At 41.9% G+C, this 27,771-nt stretch overlaps 1 protein-coding gene across 1 annotated transcript; it reads right to left on the bottom strand.

Annotated features, from left to right (window-relative positions):
- Positions 1 to 838: 838 nt before the first annotated feature.
- On the bottom strand, positions 839 to 27,771 carry LOC308306980 (ADP-ribosyl cyclase/cyclic ADP-ribose hydrolase 1-like). Its single transcript, XM_080752040.1, has 8 exons — positions 27,411 to 27,771; positions 18,603 to 18,729; positions 16,619 to 16,754; positions 11,280 to 11,362; positions 9,232 to 9,305; positions 7,450 to 7,536; positions 6,669 to 6,752; positions 839 to 2,494 (listed from the first exon to the last, which is right to left on the bottom strand). Exons 1-8 carry the CDS (start codon positions 27,668 to 27,670, stop codon positions 2,437 to 2,439), a joined length of 909 nt encoding a protein of 302 aa, XP_080608166.1. The 5' UTR covers positions 27,671 to 27,771; the 3' UTR covers positions 839 to 2,436.

A 27,771-nucleotide genomic window follows, 5' to 3' on the forward strand; every position in this document is an offset into this window, starting at 1 on the left:
GGGTCACTGTTTTTATTTTTTTTTGCACTTTCTCTTTTCTTTTCTTGTTTACTTTTATACTGTTGTGTTGTAGGTTGACCTTGTTTTACTTGTTGTTATTGTTTTTATTGTATCCACTGTAAAGCACTTTGTAACATTGTTTGGAAAGGTGCTATATAAATAAAACTTACTTACTTACTTACTTACTTTCACAACTCATGACGAAGCAGCAAAGCCATCTCAATGTGATTGATTGATTTGAAGTGTTTATTAGAAGATTGCAATAGGGAAAGGTACAGTTTCATTACAGTACAGTTCACTGGTACAAGGTCAGCTAAAAGGAAACTCAGGTAAGTCTTGCGGCTTATTTCCAAGGAGATCCTTCTCTTTAACTTAACATTGAGGGCTCTATTTAGATTGTCGTTAGTACCAGATCTTATGCCTTAATTTAAAGGCCTGTCCATACAGTCTCTGACCACTGAACTTTTCGTCAGAGAGTTCTAACCTTTCCGAACTATAATTTGGGGTAATGCTTTTCAGAAGATACGAGTGATGTCATTTTGTAGTTGAACCGGACCTTTCCGACAAAAGGTTCGGTGGTCGGAGAGAGTATGGACAGGCCTTTAAGTTAAGGCATAAGACACACACACACACACACACACACACACACACACACACACACACACACACACACACACACACACACACACACACACACACACACACACACACACACACACACACACACACACACACACACACACACACACACACAGCAACTTCAAAAGGTTAACATGAACAAAAGCCTACAATACCAGGCCAAAGTATGGTAGAAAGAAAAAAAGAACAGTTATACCAATTGCTCATTTCATGATTTTAATTGACAGTATTTGAGATTCCATTGTGAGGCAAGTAGTGAGATATTAAAATAGAATATTATAACAGCAGCACTGGCAGTTTAGTATACAGTACATTACAAATCCCAGGTCCCTTTCAAAAATATAAAAAAGTATCAAAACAGACTCAGTGAACTACAGTATGTATAAAAGATTATTATTTTCTTCTTTTTTTTTTCCCACATTTCTGCAGCATATTGATCAGTCAGTCCATGATATCAATATAAGGCTCCTAAAGTGTAAATGAATCTACCGTATACCTTACGTGTATGTAAACATTCATGAATTCATCAATAACTTTAACAACTTCATACATTTTCATCTTCATATAATTGGTCCTCTCTAAAGGCTCTTTTCCACCGGCAGCGATAACGATGACGATAACGATTTAAAAAAGTGGGTTTTCAATTGAAGTGGATCGGCAGCATCCACCAAACACCGATAAAGACAACGATAGCCGACAACTACATCGTTAGGATCAACAACGATGTGGTTAAGATCACAGTGATATGGAACTGGGTCTCTGACAAACAGCTCGAGGTGCGCTCTGATGCGAGCGGCTGTTAATTAGCGCCTCTTCACATTGATGTCCGATAACTTTATCGGACATCAATGTGAAGGCATAATTATCGCTGTGATATTTTATGGCTATCGTCATCGTTATCGCTGCCGGTGGAAAAGGGCCTTAATGCTCATGGTAAAATGCTACAATTTTCCTGTCAACGTCTGTGGCAAAAAATTGAATCTTTACAAAAATGTCCACCACAAGTCAGCATGGCGATGAGCCTTGCGCTTTAGCCATGGCAGCAAGGTGTGTGTCACAGCAAGGTGTGTAGCCTATACAGTATGTCCAACTATGTGCTGCTTACAGGTTTGTTCAAGTTTTATAATCACACGATTTTTAAGGGTCAGTACCAGACACGGCCCTCCTCTGAGACACAGAGTAATTACATAAAAATGGTACCATATTATAATGAGCATTGGTGAGGATCAATTATATGAAGATAGGTTGAAAATGTTAAAGTCGTCCTTTAACACGCAATGCTAATATCAGTACAGTATAGGGGTGCGCGGTTCAGTCAGGCACGGTTCGGTTCAAACCTTGGTTTTTGGCTCACAGTTTCGGTTTGGTTTTGGTACAGTAAAAAAAAAAAAATATCCAAAATGTTCAGTTTATTTTAAAGATGGGGTGCCATGATTTGTTTCCCCCCTAAAACATGATAGTCAGGTATTATTATTATACTAGGAGGAAGATTTTCTCCCAAAAAGTGTACAGAAAGAGTTAAAATTATGTTTTCATGTGGCCACACCCCCCAAAAAAAGAAAGAAATTCGGTTCATTCAGTATGGGCTGTTCGGTTTGGGACAGGACCATTTTGTTCGGTACACCGGTTCAGTTCAGTATTGTTGCACCCCTAGTACAGTACCATACAAACCATATCCTGTCTAACAACAGGATGTAAGAAAACCACATCCTGTCTACCAACATATCCTGTCTAACAACAGGATGTAAGAAAACCACATCCTGTCTAACAACAGGATGTAAGAAAACAATATCCTGTCTACCAACAGGCCCCACACGGTGTCTCTGGGTTTGTGGCACATGCAGTGATCTTGGCCCTGGAGGGAGACAGAAGGACAACAGTGTCAACTGTCTGTGAACACGCACGCACAAACACACATAGGTTTGTATTTGCGACCGTAGGTCACAGTTTACTATGACAGGGGTCTTCGACAGGCGTTCCGGGACCCCTAGGGGGTCCTCAGAGTTACTACAGGGGGTCCTCCAAATATTTGTGTGATAGAAACTTTTTTTTCCTACTTTTTTATATTAACCACTTGAACCTTAATGTCCATATTCTGATAACTTTAGCCAACTTTAGCGATCTACAAGCTGCGAGGCGTTGTGAGCTTGTAGTTCGGCTATTTTCGGGCAAAGAGGTTTGGTGTAGAGGGGAAAAAGAGCAGAATAAGTACAAGAGTGAAAGATCAAGTTTATTAAGTATTGACAGTTCAAGTGGTTAAATATCTGAAAACACAAATTGACATGAATCCAAAATACACTGATGATTGTGCTGTCAAACGATGAAACTATATGGAATCTATGAAAAGGTTGTGGGGGTCCCTGCTTCATCTCTCTCATCTAAGGGGTCCTTGGCCTGAAAACGTTGAAGACCCCTGTACCATGAAAACCGGCACATCCTGTCCGTCAGTCTGTCTGTCCGTCCGTCTGTAACGCCTCAATGTCTATAGCTGACGTGTTCTGACAACACATTGATGACTGTCAAGACTGCTGACTATCATCCCCTGGATATCCATATATTATTAAGATCACGACACTGACCAGTGTTTCCCCTATATGCATTAAGGAGTGGCGGGCCGCCGCCCCTTAAAATCTGGCCACCACTCTATGATTTTCTTTTCTTTTTTTTTTGCAGAGGAATTATTTTCACAACAACGTGACTCATGTTTAGAATACGGTTGTGCTCTCGGTTAGGTACGGCTGGAAGGAGATTATAGCGCTCCTCTGCTACACTCATTGATTGGATGGAGAAACAACAGCTGCACACAGAGTACAAACCCACTCGTCGCGTCGCATAGGCAGGCACTGTTACAGGAGAAGTTTACTTTACTGTCCCATTCATCATTACAGCTTAGCTGTAGCCTACATTTCTCAAGATTCATTCAAAAATGTATTGATAATGATTTTAGAGTGGTGTAGTTTGTGGTTGTCTGTGGCTAAATGTGCAGTTTGTGTCTGACTGTTAGCAAGCAACCTAGCCTACAGTGTGTGGAGAAAATGACAACATGCAGTAAGCCATGTTGGGCTAGGTTGGATGAAATACCATGCAGTGTTTCCAGGTCAGAATATTCTGTAAAGTTGCTTGTAAATAATGGTGGTTGCCAGGGCACCAAAGTCTGGGATCTGGGTACAAGGATTCACTGTGGGCCCCCCATTAATGTTCTTCATAGGGGGAGTCAGTGGTGCTCAAACCTTTTCATGTGAAGGAGAACCCCCAACATTATATGAATTTGGCCACGGACCCCCATCTCCAAATATTTCCAGGGACCCCCCAGAAGCAAAATATGAGTTACAAATGTTAAGAAATACATATTTTCAAAGATTTGCATCTATTTTCACGACTTTTCAAAAATAGCAGATCTACAAGCTCGCAGCGCGACACTTGTGTGAGCTTGTATAGGCCTATCTGCTATTTTTCGATTGCTAAAGCATAACATAATTAAGGCCCCTCCACCTTGGGCCCTGGTAACTCAGTCCCACTTTCCCCCCCCTTGTGACGCCCCTGGTGGTTGCTTGTGAGCTTGTAGATCGGCTATTTTCAAATAGCGGAAGTATTTAGGTTTTGTTTATTCCTCCTGACAAATCAGGTTATTTACCTAAGTTTGAAAAGCCAAATAGTATTTATTTTTGTGTATAAAGCACTTTGAAACTGAAGATGATAATAAAATAAAGATCAGAAGATGATGGCCAATGTTGTTATAAAATACAAATCTATATATTTATTTTTTAACTGAGTTAGAATCGCGGAAACACACCCAACCCGAAAAACACAAAATGTTTCGACTGCACGCCGCGCTGTGTGCGAACGCTGTGCCGCTCCCCGCAACTCTCCCCCCACTCCTTCAGCTTCTGCCTAGGGGAAACACTGCCTCATCAAACCCTGGATATATCCATACATGGAGACGACAGGATCATTACCTAGATCTCCATATATGGAGTTGGTCAATACCTCTACATCTGACCTCACAGACTCCATATATTGATATAGCTGACCTGTTCTGACATCACAGTGATGACTCGACCAGCTCAGCAGAAGGGTATACGTTACATGCGCCCATGTGGACAAACCCATGTGCGTGACCTCTCCCTTTAGGGGAGGTCGCTTCTCGCCCTTAGGGCGTCTTACTGGTATTATACTATAGGATATCAACATTTTAGGACATCTGTTTTGTGAGTGAAGCTTTTTCAAACTGTTCCAATTTTTAACTGTAAGATCTACAAGCTCAGCATTTTCCTGTGCACGACACCAGCATGTAACTAAGTATAATTCAGGTAGGCTATATAACACTATCTCTGATCCCTAAAGCAACCTTCTAAGTGCCTAACACTACAGCCAACCTGAATCTTTTTCTAATTGTAAACCTTGTAAATTGAGTACCTGAGACGAAAAACAGTCTAAGTATTTAAAAAATGTGGATATAGATATTTTTTTGGATTTACCAGACTGTAAACCACAAACTAGAAGTTATTAATCTGTTACATTCTTAATGTACTCCCCCCTCATTTTGTTGAATTCGATTTTCTTTTACTCAACTCATATATATATATTAGGAGTTATAAGACATAATACTTATGGAAAGTGGAAAAACAGTATATCTCCAACAGTTTGTGGAACAACAGTATAAGTCCGTACAAGCAATATTCAGCAGACAAAGGGAGCAGATAACATTAAAACAGACAAATGAACAAACTTAGAGGGGAGTGCATTAAGAATTTAACTAGTGACTAGTTTGTAGTTTACAGTCTGGTAAATAAAAAAAATATCTATATTAAAAAAAAATCTAATATGGACTTAGACTGTTATTCGTCTCAGGTACTCAATTGACCGATCGCTATGCCCCTCCTAAAGCCGTCCTTGTCCAATGCCAAGTTAGCAACAGGTTACTAACGCAGCTGACTTGGCAAGCTGCCATGGCGGCGCGCATCGGTGTACCGCGAGTCTGGCTGCTAGATAGAGATGGGAGTTATGGTTCTTTGAAGTGAGCCGGATCTCTGACTCTGAGATCCGTTCCTTTCAAAGAGCCGTTCAAAAGACTGGCTCATTTTAGTTACTGGTTACTTTGTAGATTTTGATTATGATTGCAAATCACTTCCACCCAAATAGGCCTATACATTTTGGCCATTGGATACATTTCTGGCATTTGAAAATAGGTGATCTACAAGCTCACAATGTGTCACATTGCGATGCATTGTGAGCTTGTAGATCGTCTATTTGCAAATGATTTTTCTACATTTTACTCATTGGAAAACCTGTGAAACAGGACATTCTGCATAATGAGTAGTCTACGTTCTAATATTGGTACTTTAAGTACATTTTGATACCAATACTATTTTACTTTTACTCAAGTACATTAATAACATTCCAAACTTGATTGCAGTATTGATATGTTTACCTAAGTAAAGATATTTAGTACTTTTCCCACCACTGTTCATTAGAAAGGAACGGCTCCCTACTGTGAACCGAATCATATCGTTCATTTCAAAGACTCGATTCGTTCGCGAACGTCCCACCCACTCGCTCCGTGTCACAAACACTGAAACAAAAACAGAACGGATTGCACTGACCTACAAACCCACAGGAATAATTTAGGAGCACTTCATGAGAAAATATAACTGGTAACACTTGTGTACTGTATGTTAATCTGACTTTAGTATAGGCTATTGTTTTCTTCCTGGACGTGCGTTTGTGGCAGGTTTAACATTTTGACAGCTGGCTTCTCCTCTGCAGTCTGCACGCCGTCATGGCAGCTTGCCAAGGCACCCGCCTTAGTAACCTGTCGCTAACGTGGCATTGGGCAAGGACGGCTTTAGGAGGGGCATAGCGATCGGTCAATTATAATGAAATAAAATTGTAAACCATCTCTACATTTTTTAGATGTCCTCACAACGTCTATTTATAATTTTCCCCTATACTTCTGGGGACATTTGGTCCTCACAAGTATTGTAATACAAAAGAGACGTGCGTGCACGCACACACACACATGTACTTACTCAGCCACCTCTTTACACTTGTATTTAAGTCCTGGGTCCAGCTCTTTCTGCAGGTCCCGTAAGGATGGGTTGTTACAGTCTGTCCTGAAGGAAATCAATACAAGAGGATATAAAGCAAATACAATGTTTTGTGTGCTTTGATTTTTCCGACCGGACTTCGATCGACGGATCGATTGGAAGATCATGCACTTTGTGTTTTATTCATACCCGTATACCAAAGTCCCATCAAAACCTCAAGAAATTATCCTGTACAGATGTGGTTCTCTATCTTTTCAGGCCGCGACCCCCCAAAATAATCATATTTGAACTGGGGACCCCCCCACCCCCCCCCACCCACCCACCCTGAAGCACATGGAATTGTAGGAGTTGAGGCATTACATTCAGGTTGACTCGATTCCACAGATAAATATTGTGAGCTTGTAGTTTGACTATTTTAACAATATTTGCCTCTTTCTTACTTAATATTCGACAATTTGGTGTTAATAATGTCTTAAAGGTCCTTAAATTGTAACTTGTGTATAAGCGGATAACCTGTATACACTTACACTTTATGTTGGTTTGTTTAATTTTGAGCGAGAAAACAATGTTGCACGTTAAGCTAATCATCTGGGGACTCCCCAAAATAAATGTGTGACCCCCAAAAAATTATTTGGCGACCACTGCTGTACAGTATTACCATGCTATAAACACTACGTAACATAAGTAGAATGGTTCACCTTCATAATTATCTATAAGTGTACATCATTGATGGGAAACATGCAGTAGGAGGAACACAGCTTACACAAGAGACTCCTGGGTGACCAGGACCACGTTCAGACTCTTCACTCTGGTGGCGTTGAACCTCTGGACTTCAATGCTGCCAAAGATACTGTGAAGAAAAACAATGCCGTTATAGTGGTTATATCTGTAACTACCAAGTGCTCAACTGCAACTCTTTATCCTAATAAATAATTTAAGTGTTGAGGTGCTTTGGGGGCCTGTAACCTAAAGGGTTACTGTCACTTTAAGAATCATGTTAAAAAACAAGTTAATATTTTTATGATGTCATTGTGGGGATGCGCAATTATAAGCCAATCAAATTAATTGTCTGTATAGCCTGACTGTATGACCACTTACAGTACTGGTCAGCTGTTCTTGGGCAGATTACACTGAGACAGTTTCAGACTGTTTGAGGATGTACACGGGAGAGAGACCACATGAACTACTGTATCATACTATTAGAATTTCGGGGCTGACAGCGGACCTTTAAGAATGATATGCCTTAAAAGGAATACACTACAATTGTGCTGTCCAACTAAAATAATTACAGACAAGACAAACACTGAATAAAAGAGTGGGTGAAATGATTTTGTGCAATCTTCCTGTGAATTTCACAATAAAGAATTTCACAATAAAGAATAGTAACCCAAGTGAAAAACAAGAGAAATATGCATAAAGTCGCTTTGCGCCACGTTTCGAGCTTATAGATCTGCTTCTTTTGATGATTTTGTGTGACGCTGTAGTGTAGTATGATCAAGCAGGGGAGTTAATTTATGAAAAAACACAAAAAGTCTGAATATGGAGATAAGAGGTTTCTGCCTGACATCAACAATATCAATAACATATCGAGTGTTCTGCGTCTATTTTACTAAACAAACAGAACAACAGAGCAAATCATGGTCTCAAAGAGGGCTCCGGGACCTCCAGGCTTCCTTGGGGCGGTTCCAGGGGGTCCCCAGCAAAGGTACTTAATATCACAATCATTTGAACCACTTTAACCATTTATATGTTGCCAATTGAAAATTAGCAAATGTGCAAGCTCGCAGTGCGACACAAAGTAAAATATTTATAACATTTAGACTTTTTTTTTACATAAATCTTCTCTTCTGGGGTCCCTGGCAAAAACCTTTTTCTGATGGGGGTCCACAGCCATATACATATCAATTTGTGGGTCCCTGACATGAAAATGTTTGAGAACCACTGGTTTAGTCTTCAGGTTTCTTATTTTATACTGCAAGTATTGCCTGACTGACAGTAAGAGTGTGAATAGATTGTGGTTGAGGTGATGATCCACTTGTCCTGGAGGTTCTTCAAGTTTTCTAATCATCTTATTTTCCCTGAATGAAACCGTTTTAAATTCCTCTGTAATTGGTAAGATCACTGTAGACGAATGTCAACAAGCCATGGTATTTAATGTTTCGGTAGCTGTTTAAAATGTGTTGTCAATGGCTGGTGTCAAAACTAGGGGGTTGAAGTTAGAAAGGTCAATATTCAATCCCAGTTCACAAGGTCCTTTAATCAGATTTGGATTTCTTCTCATGTCATAAAACCACCTCTCGTTTGTTTTAATGTAGGCCTACACATTTTTATCATGCATATAGTGCAGGGCACTATAAATAAAAATGTATTGTCACAGGCTGTATAATTGTAACTCTCCGCAGGCCGCTAAATACCCGCAGATCGCAAGTTTGACACCGCTGGTGTAGGCTATCATTTGACATCCAAAATGATGTGTTGTGTGCATAAAAAAAGAAAAGAAAAAACTTTGAATACTGGACTGCAATAGACATTTAGCACCACTCACCTATTAGCATCGAACGGTGCAGCTATAGAGCCATTGAGCATAGATGTGACATCACCACAGGCAGCTTCTGCAAACTAGAAGAGATACAGATGGTGTTCAGAGGACTGAGGAGCTTGTAGATCTGCTACTTTTGCTTTCATGCGACACTGTAGTATGATGATCAAGTAGGGCGACAAAAGGTTAGAACATGGAGATAAGAGGTTTCTGCCTGACAGCAATGATATACTATAGATACAAGGACTGTTGAGTAAATAGGCCTACTAGTTAATGTATCAACAACCAATTAGCTGCTAGCATACTGCCCAGTGCCCCCAACAAGGCTAATAAGCTACGGTAATTACAGTCTTGACAAGTTGACATTGTATGAACAGTTACCAAATAATCACCCTAATATCTGGTTTGCTACAATAATTATCAGCACACTAGACCTTGTGCATTTACACACAGCAATAAACAAAGATACTGTAACATGAGTCAGCGGTCCCCACCCCCAGCTCGGCAAAAAAAATAGTCTAAAATGTTAGGGAGGGACTAGTGGAGAAGAGATCCAGTAGAACTCAAAAAGTAATTTTATTTTTGGTTGCGCTCAGGTGTTGCGCCCTGAAAATAGCCGATCTACAAGCTCCCAACGTGACATGCAGCATGACACGTTGTTATTTTGGTTATTTTCAGCATGCAACCAAGTGTAACACTAGAAGCATTTTGTTCAAGACGGACGAATCCTGCAAACTTTGGAAGCCAATATTAGCCAATTAGGATGGAATATGACTATAGAGATTCTGTGTACTGATTTGCGTAATCTTTGGATAAAATCTGAAGGAGTAATATCAAAACATTTGTTTTACATAAGTGGGCCTCCTGGTGGCACTATAAAAGGCTGATGTGAAAAATGCAGGGCAAAGGTTTTTCCTTGGTTTTTACGGAGTAGGGCCTTTAGTTAATGGATGGACGCACGCACTCACGCACGCACGCGCGTACGGACAGGGTGAAAAACATAGTTTCCCCATGCCTTCGGCCTGGTGGAGACAATCATCCAATGCGACGCCATCAAGGCCTACCAAAATCAACTGTAGATTAAGTCGACCAAAACAAAAATATTTCAGATGACTAAATTATGACTGAAACAAAATGGAATTTTATTAATTCTAAAAGTAAATAAAACTAATTCTGCCAAAAGCAGTACTGGTTTCTGTCTCCTTGCATTGTTTGGCTGCTTGCTGCACAACATTCCTAAATAGCTCAAATGTGAGGCATCCTGAGTGTGTGGGACTGCTCACTCAGGAGAGCTGCTAAGCAATGCGGAGGAGGACAAAACCTCATTGATAAACAGCCAGGCTCAGAGAGCCGCTTGGCTTCCCACTGCCTATCAGAATAAACGAGCCGTTTCTCACTCCCAAGGCGTCACATGTTGCCGCTCTGCCAGTAGGACTGAAAGTCAAGTTTTGGCATGACAGGACACCCTGAAAGTCAAAACCTAATCCTAATTTTAACCCAAATCTAAAAACATATGCTGCTACACCTAACCCTAATCCTAACCTCACAAAAACTAAGAGGAGACAGAGAGAAATACATATTACTAGCAATAGAATTTGATCACAGGAGGTCAAGCATTACAGGAGGTCAAGCCACTGAGGCAGCTTTCCAATGCCTTGATTCGAGTAGTGTTTGAATCTCCAATGCGTGCCTTTTAGTTTTTAAAGTCCTAGAGTGTATACTTTTGTGCGACACTCTTGGATGAAGTGGGTCTTTAATTTACAAACCGATTTGAAACTTCAGATACTGTATGAGGTTTCTGCCCAACAGTGACAATATATACAGTGGTATGCTTTCTTGGACTGAAAGATACTGTATAACTATGTCTTTCCAGGTGTAAATGGGTTAAGAAAAGGTTGCCACTGTTTTTTGTTCGGGTCCTCCTGCACGCTGTTACACAGAGCACATTACTTGATTGTTTTTATTCAAAGACGTATTATTATTGGCCTGCATGGTACCAGGGTGGCTCTGTAAGGAGAATACTGATGTGTCTAGGTGTTGTTGGCTATACTTACTCCAGCAGAGGCCCGGTTCCAGAAGGAACGGACAGGGTTGTTGTAACACTCAGTCCATCCTGGGCACCCACTGGTTAGTGTGTCTAGGAAAACAAACATATAAACAAAGGCTTTGCATACATGTTTTTCATAATCATATACGATAAAGAGTTCCAAAACAACACCACAGCTACAGCAGTAGTAATATTAAAGGTGATACACCATGGATTTAAAAAGTATTTATGTCATATTGTCCCAAAAACGTCTTTCAAAAGGTTTGAGGCTAAATTACCACTCCTGAATAGAGAGCCTCTCTCATTTTTGAATGGCTCTCAGAGCATTTTCAGCTGCAGTACCACCTTTGGCCTGAACTGCGCCCCCCCCCCCCCCCCATCTTCAAAAACGGCCGACGGCAGCAAATCTGGACAGCCTGTTTTGAGAAACCGTGGGATGCTTTTAACCTCCGCCTTCCCAAAACCAGAAATGGGACTTTGTGAGGATAGAAGGTGCTAGTGGGACCCCAAAAAAAGGTTTTAAAATAGGAAAAGTGAAATTTCATGGTGTATCACCTTTAATAGTAGGCCTAACAGTGAAGAATACAGAAACATGCACTAACAATCAGTCACTAACATGTAATTGGAGCAAAGATCTTTTTTGAGCGGTGGTCACACCGTCTCCTCAGAGTGACTTTGTCCGTATGTTACTATGTTACTATCTATGTAACTATGTCCGTAGCAGGAGCTGCAATACCGCTGTTGACCACACGCGCGACCCTGAAATTAACTGCCACACACACACACACACACACACACACACACACACACACACACACACACACACACACACACACACACACACACACACACACACACACTTGGTTTGATTTTTGATTTTACAGCTAGAAAAGTGCGGCTCCTCAGAGCGCAGGTCTCCGCCAGACCGTGTTGCCTACCCAGGGTTCGCGAAAAGTTTCACGCTGACTGGTTCAGCGGTGCCGGAGATTAGCTAAGGACACAGGGATGAATGGACGGTCGGAATTAGATTATTATTTTTATGGGCCACGTGGATCATGGGCGAAAGAAAAAGAACTGCAGCCATGCGGCCTTAATGGGGTCACTGACTCGAGCAGTGCAAAGTCATGGAGTGCTGCTGGTGTGAGTGGTGACTGAGTGGTGTCTGAATGTGAGCACCCTGGTGTGCTGTCTTAGCGGAAGTGCTCGAATTTGGCGGAAGTGCTGCGTTTAAGGGAAGTTACGGCATGTGGTGCAGGTCAGATCCCCCAGCGAAACAAACCAAAATAGATTGTAGCTCTTAACTCGCTCTTAACTCATTTTGTGCTCCTGAAATTAACGGATTAAAATGTCCAGCGTGCCTCTCGCTTTCTCCATAAGCGGCCAGTCTCTTATTTTGAAGGCCAGAAGTCGATTGCGTTAACACTTCCGGTTTGACGTCATCACGTCCTTCACCATAATCGCTCGTCGTCAACATGCCGTTGTGTAATGGCGGATCGTTGCTTTTCAACATGTGTTTTATTAGCAAGAATCTACTGCCATCCTCCCCTTTGAAAGTGTTGTTTGGAGATAATGGACATTAAAGATGAGATTCCCCGTCCGCCTCAATGTTATGGGATTACTATTTTGTGCACGTGGATCCGTGATGATGATGAATCGGCGAGGGCGATTGTGCCAGGACCTTCCGCGCAGCTACAGGGTAGGAGAACCGCCGTTACAGTAATAGAGTACTTTTCACGAGTATACTCGGGATCGGCACCATATGATACTCGAGTATTTTTCACGAGTATTCTCGGGATTGGCTACAAATGAGTTAATAGGTGTAACTTCAGAATCCATATTTTGTTTGGATATTGTTTATTTCGAGCGCAACCAAAGGAGCAGGAGAAGTAGGATAGATTTTTCCCCCAGCGGGGAATATGTTTGCAGGAACACCGCACTGTGAAAAAAAAAAAGGCAACTTCCGGGGAAATTCACACGGCTTCGCAGATTTTTTCTTCTTTTCTTTTTCTTTTCTCTTCGCAGATGATTAAGCCTAGCTACACAAGGTTAGAATGTGAGTGGTTGGCTACTAGGTGGTCCCTGCTGGCCGTTGGCTCCTGTGACCAGGCTGAGGACTATAATAAAGCTGGCTGTCACTGAACCTCAGATGTCTTTCTCCTGTGTGTTTTGGATCAATGTCAATGTTAACGTGGGTTACAGCCTTTGGTAGTGTAGGAATGGGTGGCCTTTCTTTAATTTGTCTTTAGTTAAAGGACGACTTCACCACTTTTCAACCTATCTTCACTTTTCAGCACTATGTTCATGATAAAATAGCAAATAGGAGTGCTGTGGGCAGAAACCCGTCTACCAGTGACATCATCGATGGGGAATCCAAGCTATAGAAACTGCAGGCTTTCTATTCCTGAAAGGTTGTCGTGCTAATAATGGAAGCCATTGTTCTCGCTGTAATACAAATCTACGTAAATCTAGATATTTTTTCATCTTGCCTATCGATGATGTCACTGGCAGCCCTCCTGAGAGACACAGACCAAATAGAAAATAATCGTGCCATTTCATCTTGAACATTACTGAGTACTAGAAAAGCTGTCCCTTATGAAGCTTTATGTATGTTTATTTATCGGTTAAAGGTAAGCATAGGATTTTGTTTGAATTGGATTTTATGTTCAGGGTCCCACCCAGAGGTGACTTATACCATGTCTTGTCTTGTGTTTGGGGAATGGGAAGGATGTTGCATCTGACCTGGTGACCTCTAGGCCGGGTGGTAAAAACAAAAGGAACCGGTCAAGCTGGTTCAGGCATGTAGTAAGAATGACCTCCTGATCACCAGGGAGGTGATCCAGGCACCACGCCCAGCTGGGAGGACACCATGGGTGACCAATGTCACCATTTATATTATATATTATATACCAGTAAGACTCCCTAATCGGGAGATAAGCGACCGTCAGGTCACAGCGTGATTTTAGGGCAAAATGTGTAGGAGCAGTGTCCAAAAATGTGGTTGAAAATAATCGGCCTGATGGTGGCGCTGAGTGTAGACATAGTGTGTACCGATTTGTGTGATTTTAGGGCAAAATCTGTAGGAGCAGTGTCCAAAAATGTGTTTTAAAAAATCGGCCTGAAGGTGGCGCTATATGGTACAGATCCATGTTGATGACATGAGTGTAGACATACTGTGTACCGATTTGAGTGATTTTAGGGCAAAAATTGTAGGAGCAGTGTCCAAAAATTTGTTTTGCAAGAATCCGCCACATGGTGGCGCTAGAAGAGGGCCATGTGAGAAATGAGGGGTGGGGTCTCCGCGCCGCCGAGGCGGACAAATAGGTACCGGCCCCGGCTCTCCCGGTCGCTCGTAGCCCGAGTTACGGCATTTTATGTACGCTGCAGTGGCAGGGGGTCCTCCACTGGGGGCGCCACCACTTTTGCATCCGTTCTGGAGCACCAGGAGTCGGTGGTCCCCGGGAATTCCCCGTGAGCAGCCCCGTTGGGGTGGTCATTTGGTCATTTTTGCACATTTGGTCATTTTTTACATCTGGGGGTCCCCCAGGGACCTGGGGGTCCCTGGAGCTCCGGGGGTCCTTGGAGGTTGTAGTTTGGCAGGCAAGGAGTGTGTGTGCAAAATCTGGCATGGATCGGGGCAACGGTTGCGGAGATATGAGCAGGGCAAAAGTGTGACATGTGACGTGTGACAGACAGACTGACGGACGGACGGACTGACTGACGGACGAACGGACTCACAGTTTGTGGAGGTTTTGATAGTAACTGCGACCTGACGGTCGCAATAATTAGGCCTGTCGTCGACTCAGGATTTTTGAAGTCGACTCGAGTCGAGGGGTTCATTCCGACACGTCGACGAATCGTTTTATAGTCTAATTTGCGTAAAAAAAAAAAAAAAAAAAAAAAGTGTTGCTTTAAACCACGTCAACATAATACAATAATACATTAAGATTAATTGAATACACAGTGTTTTCGGTGATGTCGGTGCGCGCACAAATGTTATCTGCATAGCAGTGTACAACCATAGAGTTGGGTTATAACACACCATTAAAACAAATAAAACATCTCCGCTGTTTAAATTCTGCCCCGTCTCTCGGCAGCGTGCAGTAGAGATGAGACATTCGCGAACGATTCCGCTCTCTTGAACGGCTCTTTTAAATGAATGATGGGATCCAGTCCGCAGTCGCGGGACACAAAGCACTGACAGAGTAATGAGTCAGTGTCGAGAACGGATTCATTTCAGAAACGGATCATAAACAGGCGGAGGCACAGCTCCCGCTAGAGCCAGCAGTGTGGACATGTCATGGACGCAAACACAGCGAAACACAATCATTCATCATGGATTACAACACTGTAACAATTCAGAAGCACTTTAATTAGAAAATGTAACTTGTCGCCTACACTTGTGTATGTTAATTCGACTTTAGAAGATTGTTTACTTCGTGGACGTGCGTTTGTGCTGTGGCAGGAGGTTATTTAATATGGGATTTTGACAGCGTGCTTCCTCCTCTTAACGGAACACCGTCCGGGCTCCGAATGTTTTAACGAAGCGGCGGTTCTGAACCGTTCTGGCCGTTCCGTCTCACTTTCACCTCATACGCTGGTGCGAGACAATAAATAACTGTTCGCCAATTGCTACTTCTCATTGGAAGTACATGACACCAGTCCAGCAGTGCACCGCAGTAGTAGGCTAACTGGTGATATAAAAAAAATATATTGTCGCCTCGACTCAAACAATTGGCGTCGATTCCTGGGGCTTAAAACGACGCGTCGATTCGTCGATTTTTAGAGGACAGGCCTATATATAATATAAATATATTATATTATTTTGTCACAGCTCTCCCTCCCTTTAATAACCTTGTTCGGACACATCTCTATTATGCATTATCACTGTTGTCAGACGAAAAACGTCTTCCTTTTAGACTAAATAAAAACTAAGCTATGATGACTAAAACTAAGGCTAAAATGTTAGGGAGGGACTAGTGGAGAATAGATCCAGTAGAACTAAAAGACAAATTTAATATGACAGACTAATTTTATGTTTGGTTGCATTCGGTTGTTGCGCACTGAAAATAGCAGATCTACAAGCACACAACATGAGCTTGTACATCTGCTATTTCCAGCATGCAACCAAGTGTAAAATCAGGCACTAAACGCCCAAAAAAAAAAAGCCAAAATAAACTGTAGATTTAGTCGACAAAAATCTTATGATATTTAGTCGACTAAAAATAGGACTAAAACAAAAACATTTCAGATTAATAAAATATGACTAAAACGCAATGACATTTTGTTCAAAAGACTATGACTAAAACTAAATCGAAGATGTCTGTCAAAATGACGACTGTTTAGTACCAGTGCTGCCTTCCTGTCCACACCAGGTCAGTCCATCCAGCACCAAGCCCAGCAGAGAGTCCTCCAGAGTCACATAACAGTCTCTCTTCTCCGTGAACTCGTGGGCAATGTCCTTGGTTTTGCTCCAGAACATCATCTACAGTATAAGACAAAATAACAGGTTATCAAGACACAAAATGCATGAGCTCTATGCCAGAGGTTCTCAAACCCTTTTCATGTCAAGGACGTGCAAATTCAGATGGATTGGGCCATGGAACTCACCATCTGAAGGGATTTTGTGCCAGGGACCCCCAAATAAGTATGTTAATTAGATTTGTGTTATATTCCAGTAAAATATAATATACTAGCCCTTACCCGTTCAAAGATATGAGCTCCGAAATGATGTGCAGTGTGTGGGTTATGGGGTGTGCACTGTGCACACAGTATATGAGGGATGGAAAGTAACTTTAACTGGTGCTTGCATGATAATATGTAGGAGCATCAATTAAAAGAAAAATACCCGTTTCGTTTAATGGCTACAGAGATACTGTGTACCGATCTGCATGATTTTTGGACAACATCTGCAACAGGGCCAGACAACCCCCCCCCCCCCCCCCCCCACACACACACACTCACACACACACACACACACACACACACACACACACACACACACACACACACACACACACACACACACACACACACACACACACACAGCTGGTTAAACATGTTGCCTCATGCTAGATGCAGAATAGATATGCCTCATGCTAGATGCAGAATAGATACACCATAAAAATGCTAATATACAGCATATGATTTGTGAAAGTGACAAACGGGCTTCACAGTTATGTCAGGTGTGTTCATATGCTAATGGTGATGCGATTTCAGATCAATTGCTCCAGCCACTGAGGAGAAACGCTGTGACAGACAGACACTCAGACAGACAGACAGACAGACAGACAGACAGACATTCGGAAAATTATATGTTTGATATATATATTATATATATATTTCAATTAAAAACCATGCCTACAAGTTAACAACGTGTTGCATTGTGATGTAGCGTTGCTATTGTTGTGCAACACTGTTGTAGGTAAAATATTAACACATCCACTGTCAGGTGTATAATTAATTAATTCAGTAGAATCTGCCATGGTTTTTTCTGTGTTTTTATCTTATTTTCGAGGCTCCATGAATGCACCACTGTCCAAATGTAATCAGATTACTTTCGGGAACAGATGCTGATTCGTCTTTTCTTTCACCCGGTAAAGGAAAATTATAACCGCGGCCAGCCGTGCTTTTGTTATGGTCCGTAGAGAAACACTCTGGAGATGGATTAATCTCGATTACGAGATTAATCCATTTTCCTTCACAGCAATCCATTGCTGTAAACAGAGGTTTTCATTTCCTGATCCGGTCATCTCCCGAAGGATTATGGGAATTTGAGTTTTACGGGTTTTGCGGTTTACAATAGGAAACATTATATCCCGACTTAAGTCGGGTTTTGCAATCAACGGTTGGATTTGAAATCCCGATCGGGTACGGCAGTTACTGTGTTAAATAGGGCTTAAGTGCTTAATCATATTAATTGATTTAGTCCATTATAAGACATCTATTTGAATGTTTTCACATCGATTTGTTGATTTACAAAATAAAATACAAAAATAGACGAAAAAGTCCTTTGATTATCTGATTATCTCAAGGTTTCTCAAAGTGGGTGCCGTGGCCGTGGCACCCTAGGATGCCATGACACGTTGCGACGCGTTGTGAGCTTGTAGATCGGCTATTTTTTGGCAAATGTTCTGCCTCAGAATATCGATGCTTATCAATGTTTAAGTGGTTGATAAATCGCGATAATATCATAAAGTGCGATGTAAACAATGTAATGAAAAAGGTTATTTACCGGGTTGACCTGAGCCAAATAAAAGTTTGAGAACCACTGGATAATCTGAAAATAATGGACATGTGCACATTGTGCAGCCCTAGTAAAGTTGATACTCACTCTGTTGCATGCGGGTTCAAAGGGTGCTACTGAGATAAGCGGGTCATAGGCCTTCATGGGAACGTTGCATGGATCCTTGCCCACATAGGCGCTTTCAAATGCACTCCAGACCTTCTCACAGTCAATTCTGGAACAAGAAAGAAAGAATGATTTACACAGTGTGGGTCTATTAAAGTTTGATTTTGCATGTTGAAGCTTGAGAACTAATAAAATAGCCTTTGTCTTTTAGGAGTGAAACTGAATTTGTTTTAAAGAGGCAGTAAAAAGCAGTGGTGTAAAGCAGTTTTCCCAAACCTTTTAGCCTGTGACCCAAAGAGAAATTACACATTCGCCCGGGACCTAAACTAGTGTAAATAGCAGATCTACAAGCTCACAACACATTGCTTCGTGCCGCGTTGAGAGCTTGTAGATTGTCTATTATTTTCACTCCTTCTTAATTATTATTATATTTTATTTATGGAATTTCTTGCATGACAATTATTTGACAACTTTTTTAACTATTTAAACTTTGGTCATTTGAAAATAACCCATCTACATATCACAATGCGTAGTGTTGTGAGCTTGTAGATCTGCTATTTTCAAAATATTTTGTAGATCTGCCATTTTCAAAATATGTTAACGAGGCTACCTTGTAAAACAGGACATTCTGCAAAACAAGTACTTTTACTTTTGGCACTTTACTGTTAAGTACATTTTGAGAAAATGTATACGTTGCTGTATACTTAACTTAAAAAAGAATGGAGCTTATACACAGTTAAGCCTACTCACAATAAAATCCTCAGTTAACTGAGAGTGTGATTGATTGCTTGCTTGCTTGCTTGCTTGATTGATTGATTGATTGATTGATTGATTGATTGATTGATTGATTGATTGAAGTATGTTTGCATAGGAAAAGGTACAGTTTCATGACAGTACAGTTCACTGGTACAAGTTCAAAAGAATACGCTCAGGAAAGCCAAGGCTTATTGTCTCCACCAGCCGAAGGCATGGGGGAGAGTATGTTTTCCCCTTCGTCCGTCCGTGTGTCCGTGCGTGCGTGCGTCCGTCCGTCCGTCCGTCCGTGTGTGTGTCCTCGCAGTTTGTGTGCAGCTAATCTCAGTCGCTGTTGGCCCGGTCGCTGCCAAAGTGAGCACACACATTCCCTGGATGCCAATCTAGAACCTCTGCCCTAAATTTTTCAAATGGGCTTTTTCTAGCGCCACCTAGTGGCCGATGTTCGCAAGACACATTTCTGTGCACTACTCTTACAGATTTTGTCCAAAAATCCTACAAATAGGCATATCTCGACAGTCATGTGATCGACACGGATCTGTCCGATTTTTCATATTCCATCCTGTTTGGCTAAGATTGGCTTCCAAAGTTTGTAGGATTGAGCCGTTTTGAACAAAATGCCTCAAATCACAAACGCAAAGCGCAATTATCATGAAATCGCGCACACACGTTCCCACTAGGCCGAGGAAGAAATGCCACTTAATTTTTTTTTAATCAGCCTCATGGTGGCGCTATAACAGGCCGATTTGTGGTTTTACCTATAACTCCACCGATCAGTTTCAAACTTTGTAAGCGCACTCCCTAGAGGCTAAGGATAAACCTTTGCCCTGCATTTTTCACATCAGCCTTTTATAGCGCCACCTTTGGGCTGACTTATGTAAAACACATTTTTGGATATTCCTCCTTCAGATTTTCTCCAAAAATAACACAAATCGGTACACAGTATCTCTATAGTCATGTGATCAAGTCTGATCCGTCTGATATTTCATATTCCATCCTGATTGGCTAATATTAGCTTCCAAAGTTTGCAGGATTGCACCGTTTTTGAACAAAATGCCTCAAATCATCAACGCAGCTTGCGATTACCATGAAATTTGCCACACCTATTCCTTCCCACTATGTCAAGGAACAAATGCTACCCTTTTAACATTGGCCTGTTATAGCGCCACCAGCAGGTAGACTTTAGCAAAACACATTTTTGAAACACAATGCTTCAAATCATGCATGCATCGTCCGATTGCCATGAAAGGTCTAAGGTGAAGAACATATGCCACCCTTTTTACATTGGCCTATTATACAGTAGCACCACCAGGACGCACAGCCTGGTGGAGACCTGTGCTCGGAAGAGCACTGCTTCTAGTTTACATTGAGATCCTTTTCATAATAACATTGAATGATAGAGCACAGTACTAGCCTATATGCAGAGAAACAAGAATTGACACACAGTCAATATAAAATCTGGTGGATTGGTGTGTTGAAGTTAGTGTAAAAAAAGTTTGAAAAAAAATGTTTTTGAAAAAAAAAAAAAGTTTGAAAAAAAAAATTTAGAAAAAAAAAAGTTTAGGTCCAAAAATGTGTTAAAAAATCGACCTGATGGTGGCGCTATATGGGACAGATCCATGTCGATGAGATAAGTGTAGACATACTGTGTAGCGATTTGTGTGATTTTAGGGCAAAAACTGTAGGAGCAGTATTCAAAAATGTGTTTTAAAAAATTTGGCGGGGGTCCCTGGAGCTGCGGGGGTCCCTGGAAGGGTGGAGGTTGTGGATTGGCAGACAAGGATTGTGTGTGGAAAATTTCACATGGATAGGGGCAAAAAAGTGTGATGTGACGTGACAGATAGACTGACGGACAGACAGGCGGTGGAGGTTTTCATAGTAACTGCGACCTGACGGTCGCAATTATAATCATTAGTATTGTTTATTTTAATTATTATTATTAAGGAACTCTAGAAATCTCAGTTGGAACTGTTACCCCAGTGACCCGATGCTGGATAAGCGGTTGAAGATGGATGGATGGATGGATGGATTATTTTAGAGTAAGCTACTTTATTTACCATTATTGTGTAGCAATAAAACACAGGCTTATAGTTTAATAAAGAGCCTAAATGCAACAATAGTATAGGCTTGTCATTCATGATGGATTGCTTTGTAGATTAGCATTATTGGACTAAATGTAAAGACGCTACGCTGCGCCAACCGTGAATTCAACACAATCTGCTGTTGAGCAGTTTAACCAATTTGCTACGTACGTCTGCACAAACGGTCAGATTACAAAGATAAATTGCTTAGTGAAGGCTCACGGATGTCACCATAGGGTACGCTCCAGCAGAATGTCCCGTAATGATCGTATTATTTAAAGAGGAGCATTTTAATCCGATCGGTCGTCGTTTCCCTAAAAAGGTATTAATGTATCTAAGTGCAGTACACCTCGCAACCGATGGGGTCGCATGGCTGAAAAACAACAGAAAATGACGTCTGATCGGATTAAAATGCTGTTTATTAAACAATACGAAAGATACGGGTAATTCTGCTTGAGCGTACCATACTGTGACATCTGTGAGACTTCAGTAAGCACTTTGAAATATGAACGTTTTTGTAGACGTACGTAGCAAATAGGTTTAACTGCTCAACACGAGGTTGAAGTGAATTTATTACGTAACGTGCGCAACACCGTGGCTCGTGTCGTGCCCTATCTAAATTGGTCGGGCTAACAGTGCTAAATGTAGCATAATCAGTGTTTGTGTAACTTCAGTCAGAAGATAATCTGACGGTTCTGACAGACTTAACCTCCTCGCGTTGTGAGCTTGTAGAAGAGCAAACATAGAGTTGGGTCGCCGTTTTATTCCATGAGTAATTGTGTATAACATGCCTGCGTTAGCCTGCAGCTAGCGCTAGCTAACGTTAGCGTTAGCCGTTAGCCACACATCCAGAATAGTCCAACGGCGAGTGAACGATTGCATTCCGTGTCCTTCATGGATTTTTTTCCCCCTGGCTGTCAATGTTTTTATTGTCCAACACGTGTATGATTCTCTCTGTATAATAAACATTTGGTTGCATAACACAAAGAATGATAGCCGATGTACAGCTGCAGAGTCTTTTCTCTCTGGCTCCCGTTTAGAGATGGGACGTTCGAGAACGAATCGAGTCTTTTGAACGGCTCTTTGAAATGAACGATGGGATCCGGTTCGCAGTAAGGAGCCGTTCCTTTCTAAATGAACAGTTGTGGGGAAAAGTAGGCAATTCCTTTACATAAGTACAAATATCAATACTGCAATCAATGTGGAAATACTCTGCCACAGTAGAAGTTTGGATTGTTAACGTACTTTTATATATATATATATATATAGGGGCTGTTAAGTATGACATCATTTTGTAGGCAGAGGAGAATTTCTGCCCCCAGTTTCCGTGAATCTTTTTACTATTTTTACTATTTACACATTTTTCTTCTCTTTGTTGTTGAAAGGAAAGTGTTAGAATGATACTTTAGTCGTTATTTTTTAGTCGTTGTTTTTTGAAATAGCGAGGGACAGAAAATGCTCTGGGGGCAGATTCTCCTCTGCCTACAAAATGATGTCACGGCTTAAAAGCCCCATATATATACTTTTTATTGCAATGATTTCAATTCATAATTCACATTTTATGTCCATAGTTGCAATAATTTTCTTTTCTTTTTATTTATTTTTTACATCTTTTTTAAACACCACCACCACAAACACCCACCACCTACATAACACAATAAAAAAAACATGAAATAAAATAAAAAATAAAATAAAGAGGCTTTTTTTGGAAAATACAACATAAAATGGACCGCAACAAAAAGAAGAGGGGTTATGTGGGCACGTTATCCTTATTTATGAATGTTAATGTACTTGAGTAAATGTACAAAAGTATGGGTATCAAAATATAGTAGAAAGTACTCATTATGCAGAATGTCCTGTTTCACAGGTTTTCCCGAATTAATAAAATGTAGAAAAATCATTTGAAAATAGCAGATCTACAAGCTCACAATGCGTCGCAACGCGACGCATTGTGAGCTTGTAGATCGGCTATTTTCAAATGGCAGGTATGTACCTATATATATGTCAGAAATAAATGTATACAGGGTTGTATAAGTTATTTGTTGTAATTATAATCAAAATCTACAAAGTAAGCGCATTGTGAGCTTGTAGATCGGCTATTTTCAAATGGCAGGTATGTACCTATATATATATGTCAGAAATAAATGTATACAGGGTTGTATAAGTTATTTGTTGTAATTATAATCAAAATCTACAAAGTAAGTAACTATAGTAACTAGAATGAGCCAGTCTTTTGAACGGCTCTTTGAAAGGAACGGATTCCAGAGATCCGGCTCACTTCAAAGAGCCATAAATCCCATCTCTACTCCCGTTGCCGTTTGTAACCCATAGTCTGGAGGAGCGTTAAACTCGCCTGCGATTGGCTCTAATGCAGTTCTTTTCCCCCCTTCCCCCATTGTCTGGGGGGCCGCGACAGCCAATAGGCAAAAGGTCCCCTGTATGTCGCGCCAGAACAACAACGAAATGTTGAAATCTGTTCCAGATTTAAAAAGATGATGAAAAAGACAAACGTGATGCAAAAATAAAATAAAAGGTATTGTTCAAATAAAGAAGGCATGTGTCAGTGGAATGGGATTCTCTGAAGTGTAAAAATCGATATGGGGATGGGGGGGGGGGGGGGGGGGACAAACCTTGGGTGTTAAGTATAATGATGTTGCAGATAGTTTTAGGATATGTATTTATTGATGAAATGCAAGGTTTATTTATAGCACTTGTCACTTTAAAGCTATACTGTGTAAGTTGCTAAACTAGTGGTCAGTAGCGGTATTGCTTTTTTCGGCCGTTTTTCGCCCGGTGTCGCCGCGGACCACCGGAGCGGGGCCGCAAACCACCGCGGGACCCACCGCGACCGATACGAATCCGTAGAGGGGTAGAACGTAATTTTCTGACCAGGATTTGGGGAGTAAGAGGCAAGAATCCTTCACCATCGTAAACACTGTTGCTGAGGGAGGCTACTTCCTGAAGAGACAACAAGACACGCTGTGTCATGTGTGTATGATCCGCGATGTGATTGGCCAACGTATACACAACGTACCAGTAACACTCCCTAATCGGGAGATAAGCGACCGTAGGTCACTTATCTCCACAAATAGGGCAAAAATGTGTTTTGCCAAAATCTTCCTGATCCATGTTGATGACATGAGTGTAGACATACTGTGTAGTGATTTTCGTGATTTTAGGGCAAAATCTGTAGGAGCAGTGTCCAAAAATGTTTTTTTTTTAAATCGGCCTGGAGGTGGCGCTATATGGGAGAGATTCATGTTGATGGGATGAGTGTAGACATACTGTGTACCGATTTGCGTGATTTTAGGGCAAAAATTGTAGAAGCAGTGTCCGATGATGCAGATGATGTAATTTTGCCGCGAAATGCGGACCCCGGCCAGGATCATAGAAAACATATTTACAGAAGGCTTTAGGGGCTGAAATTAACGGAGTGGGTGTTCTAAAACTTTAGCGATTTAATAGTTAGGACAACTTTAAGATTTGTTTTATAAAAAAGTTACATAGTATAACTTTAAGACAACATGACATTGACCCTTGTCATTGGTGTCATCCCTAATTAATTGATTGATTAAGTGATTTGGGGCCCAACCCTGCAAGTGCATATCAGACAGACAGACAGACAGACAGACACACCTGCATTCAGATTTAGATTCAGTGATTGTTTGAACCAAAACATGATAGACTAAATATTGTTCCACCTCCCCTTCCCCTTGGATTTTAGTACTGTTAAACGTATAGGAAATACAATTTTAATTGCTACATAAAGAAGTTGTAGCCTACGAATCTGCTGTATTCGCACCGCTACAGATGACACATCCAACACTGGCATTCGACAGGAAATAAACAAGGATTAGAATGTTTGTTTATGTTGTTAGTGGAAAGAAAAGTGTATATATATATGAAGAGTTCATTTGCAAAAACAGATAAAAGCCATTTTGGGAAAAAATGAGATGACTATTGTAAATAATGGTTAAGTTAGAGTTTTATTAGAATATAAAATCAATTTTGTTGTTAAGGCAGATATATCCCATTCTAAACACCCTCAAAGATCAGGTTTTGTAGCAAAAACAGACAAATGACATAGCTCTTTGTTTGCAGAAACAGATAAATCCATTGGGCAGCGTGTTTAGACCACGTGATCCAAGATGGTGCCCCATTATGCACCAAACTTGTCTCAAACATTGTTCAGGGGTCTGCCATGAGGATAGTCAAACCAGGGTCCATGTGTGGCCCCCAGGGGCCATGTGTGGTCCCCAGTGGCCTCTGGGTGCCAGAGGCGCACTGTTGCCCCATTATGCACCAAACTTCTCTCAAATACTATTCCAGGGGTCTGTCATGAAGATAGTCACACCAGGGGCCATGCGTGGCTCCCAGGGGCCAAGTGTGGCCCCCAGGGGCCTCTGGGTGCCTTAGGCGCACTGTTGCCGCATTATGCACACTGTTGCCCCATTATGCACCAAAAGTGTCTCAAACACTGTTCAGGGGTCTGCCATGAGGAAAGTCACACCAGGGGCCATGTGTGGCTCCCAGGGGCCATGTGTGGCCCCCAGGGGCCTCTGGGTGCCATAGGCGCACTGTTGCCCCATTATGCGCACTGTTGACCCATTATGCACCAAAAGTGTCTCAAACACTGTTCAGGGGTCTGCCATGAGGAAAGTCACACCAGGGGCCATGTGTGGCTCCCAGGGGCCATGTGTGGCCCCCAGGGGCCTCTGGGTGCCATAGACGCACTGTTGCCCCATTATGCACCAACATTTTCTCAAACAATTTTCAGGGGTCTACCATGTGGCCCCATGTGGCGTGTGGCTCCCAGTGGCCCCTGATATGGTACACTGGGGCCCCTGATGTGGCCTGTGAGGTGGCCCCTGGTGTGACTATTGTCATGGTAGACCCATGAACAGTGGTTGTGCCAAGTTTGGTGCAGATTGGATCAAACTGTGCAGATCAGAGCAGCAGTGCGCCTTTGGCCCCTGGGGACACCAGGGGCCACTGATATGGCACACTGGGGCCCCTAGTTTAGCCCTTTGTGTGACTATTGTCATGGCAGACCCTTAAACAGTGTTCATGCTAAGTTTGATGCAGATTGGAGCAATGGTGTGCCTTTGGCACCCCGGGGCCCCCGGGGGCCCCTGATATGGTACACTGGGGCCCCTGGTTTAGCCCTTTGTGTGACTATTGTCATGGCAGACCCTTAAACAGTGTTCATGCTACGTTTGATGCAGATTGGAGCAATGGTGTGCCTTGGGCACCCCGGGGCCCCCGGGGGCCCTTGATATGGTACACTCGGGCCCCTGATGTGGCCTGTGAGGTGGCCCCTGGTGTGACTATTGCCATGGTAGACCCCTGAACAGTGGTTTTGCCAAGTTTGGTGCAGATTGGATCAAACGGTGCACCTTTAGCACCCCAGGGGCCCCTGAGTTGTCCCCTATTGTGCCCCCTGGTGGCTATATGTGGCCCCTATAAAAGTACAGACTGCTTAAGTATGTTGTCAAAACGTTGTTTTTGCTCTCCTGTAAAATTCTGGAAATCCTTTTTGCATCCTCGATATGGCCACATTCAATGGTGAAACATCAATTGTGGAGTTATCTGTTTTTGATAAAAAACGAGTGTTGGAGTTATCTGTTTTTGCCAAAAAACAAAGTTTAAATGAAGACAAAAACTATTTTCTAATAAAGTTACATTTTTTATGATACATCTATTTTGTTAAGTCATTTTTACTTCGTCAAATCCACCCAACTTCAGTTTGATTGATATTACTTTGAGTGCACAATAAAAAAAAACTGGATTTGTGAACATTTATAAAAACGGAGTTATCTGTTTTTGCAAATGAACTCTTCATATATATATATATATATATATATATATATATATATATATCCTTAAATGACAAAATAGTAGCCATGGATCAAGATTATGTATTGTGCTTTTTTTTATTATTATTATTATTTTTTACCTTTTGGGTTCTTGTCTCGCTATGAACGCTTCGCATCTGGCGGTGATCAGCGCCCTGAAGGCGCTGTCCTGTGTTGTGCTTTTGGTCAGCGTCAGACCCAGGGTCAGAGCCAGCACCAGCACCCCGATCCCGAGCGCCACGCACAGCCCGCCGACCAGCCGGCAGCGGCGGGTCCGCCTCTGGCACTGCTTCGTGCCCCCCGTCACCGCGTACTCCTCCTCATGGTCCATCGGTAACAGCGTGTATTCTCTGTCGATCATGCAACGACAGTGTCTGTCCCTTCCTCCTTGCTTGTGTTGTGCGTGACGATGCGATCGATCCACCCCGACACACGCACAGCCGGTTTGTTTACCAGCAGGTT

Source organism: Nannobrachium achirus (genome assembly GCF_963921795.1).
Source record: "Nannobrachium achirus genome assembly, chromosome: 21".
NCBI classification, from domain to species: domain Eukaryota; kingdom Metazoa; phylum Chordata; class Actinopteri; order Myctophiformes; family Myctophidae; genus Nannobrachium; species Nannobrachium achirus.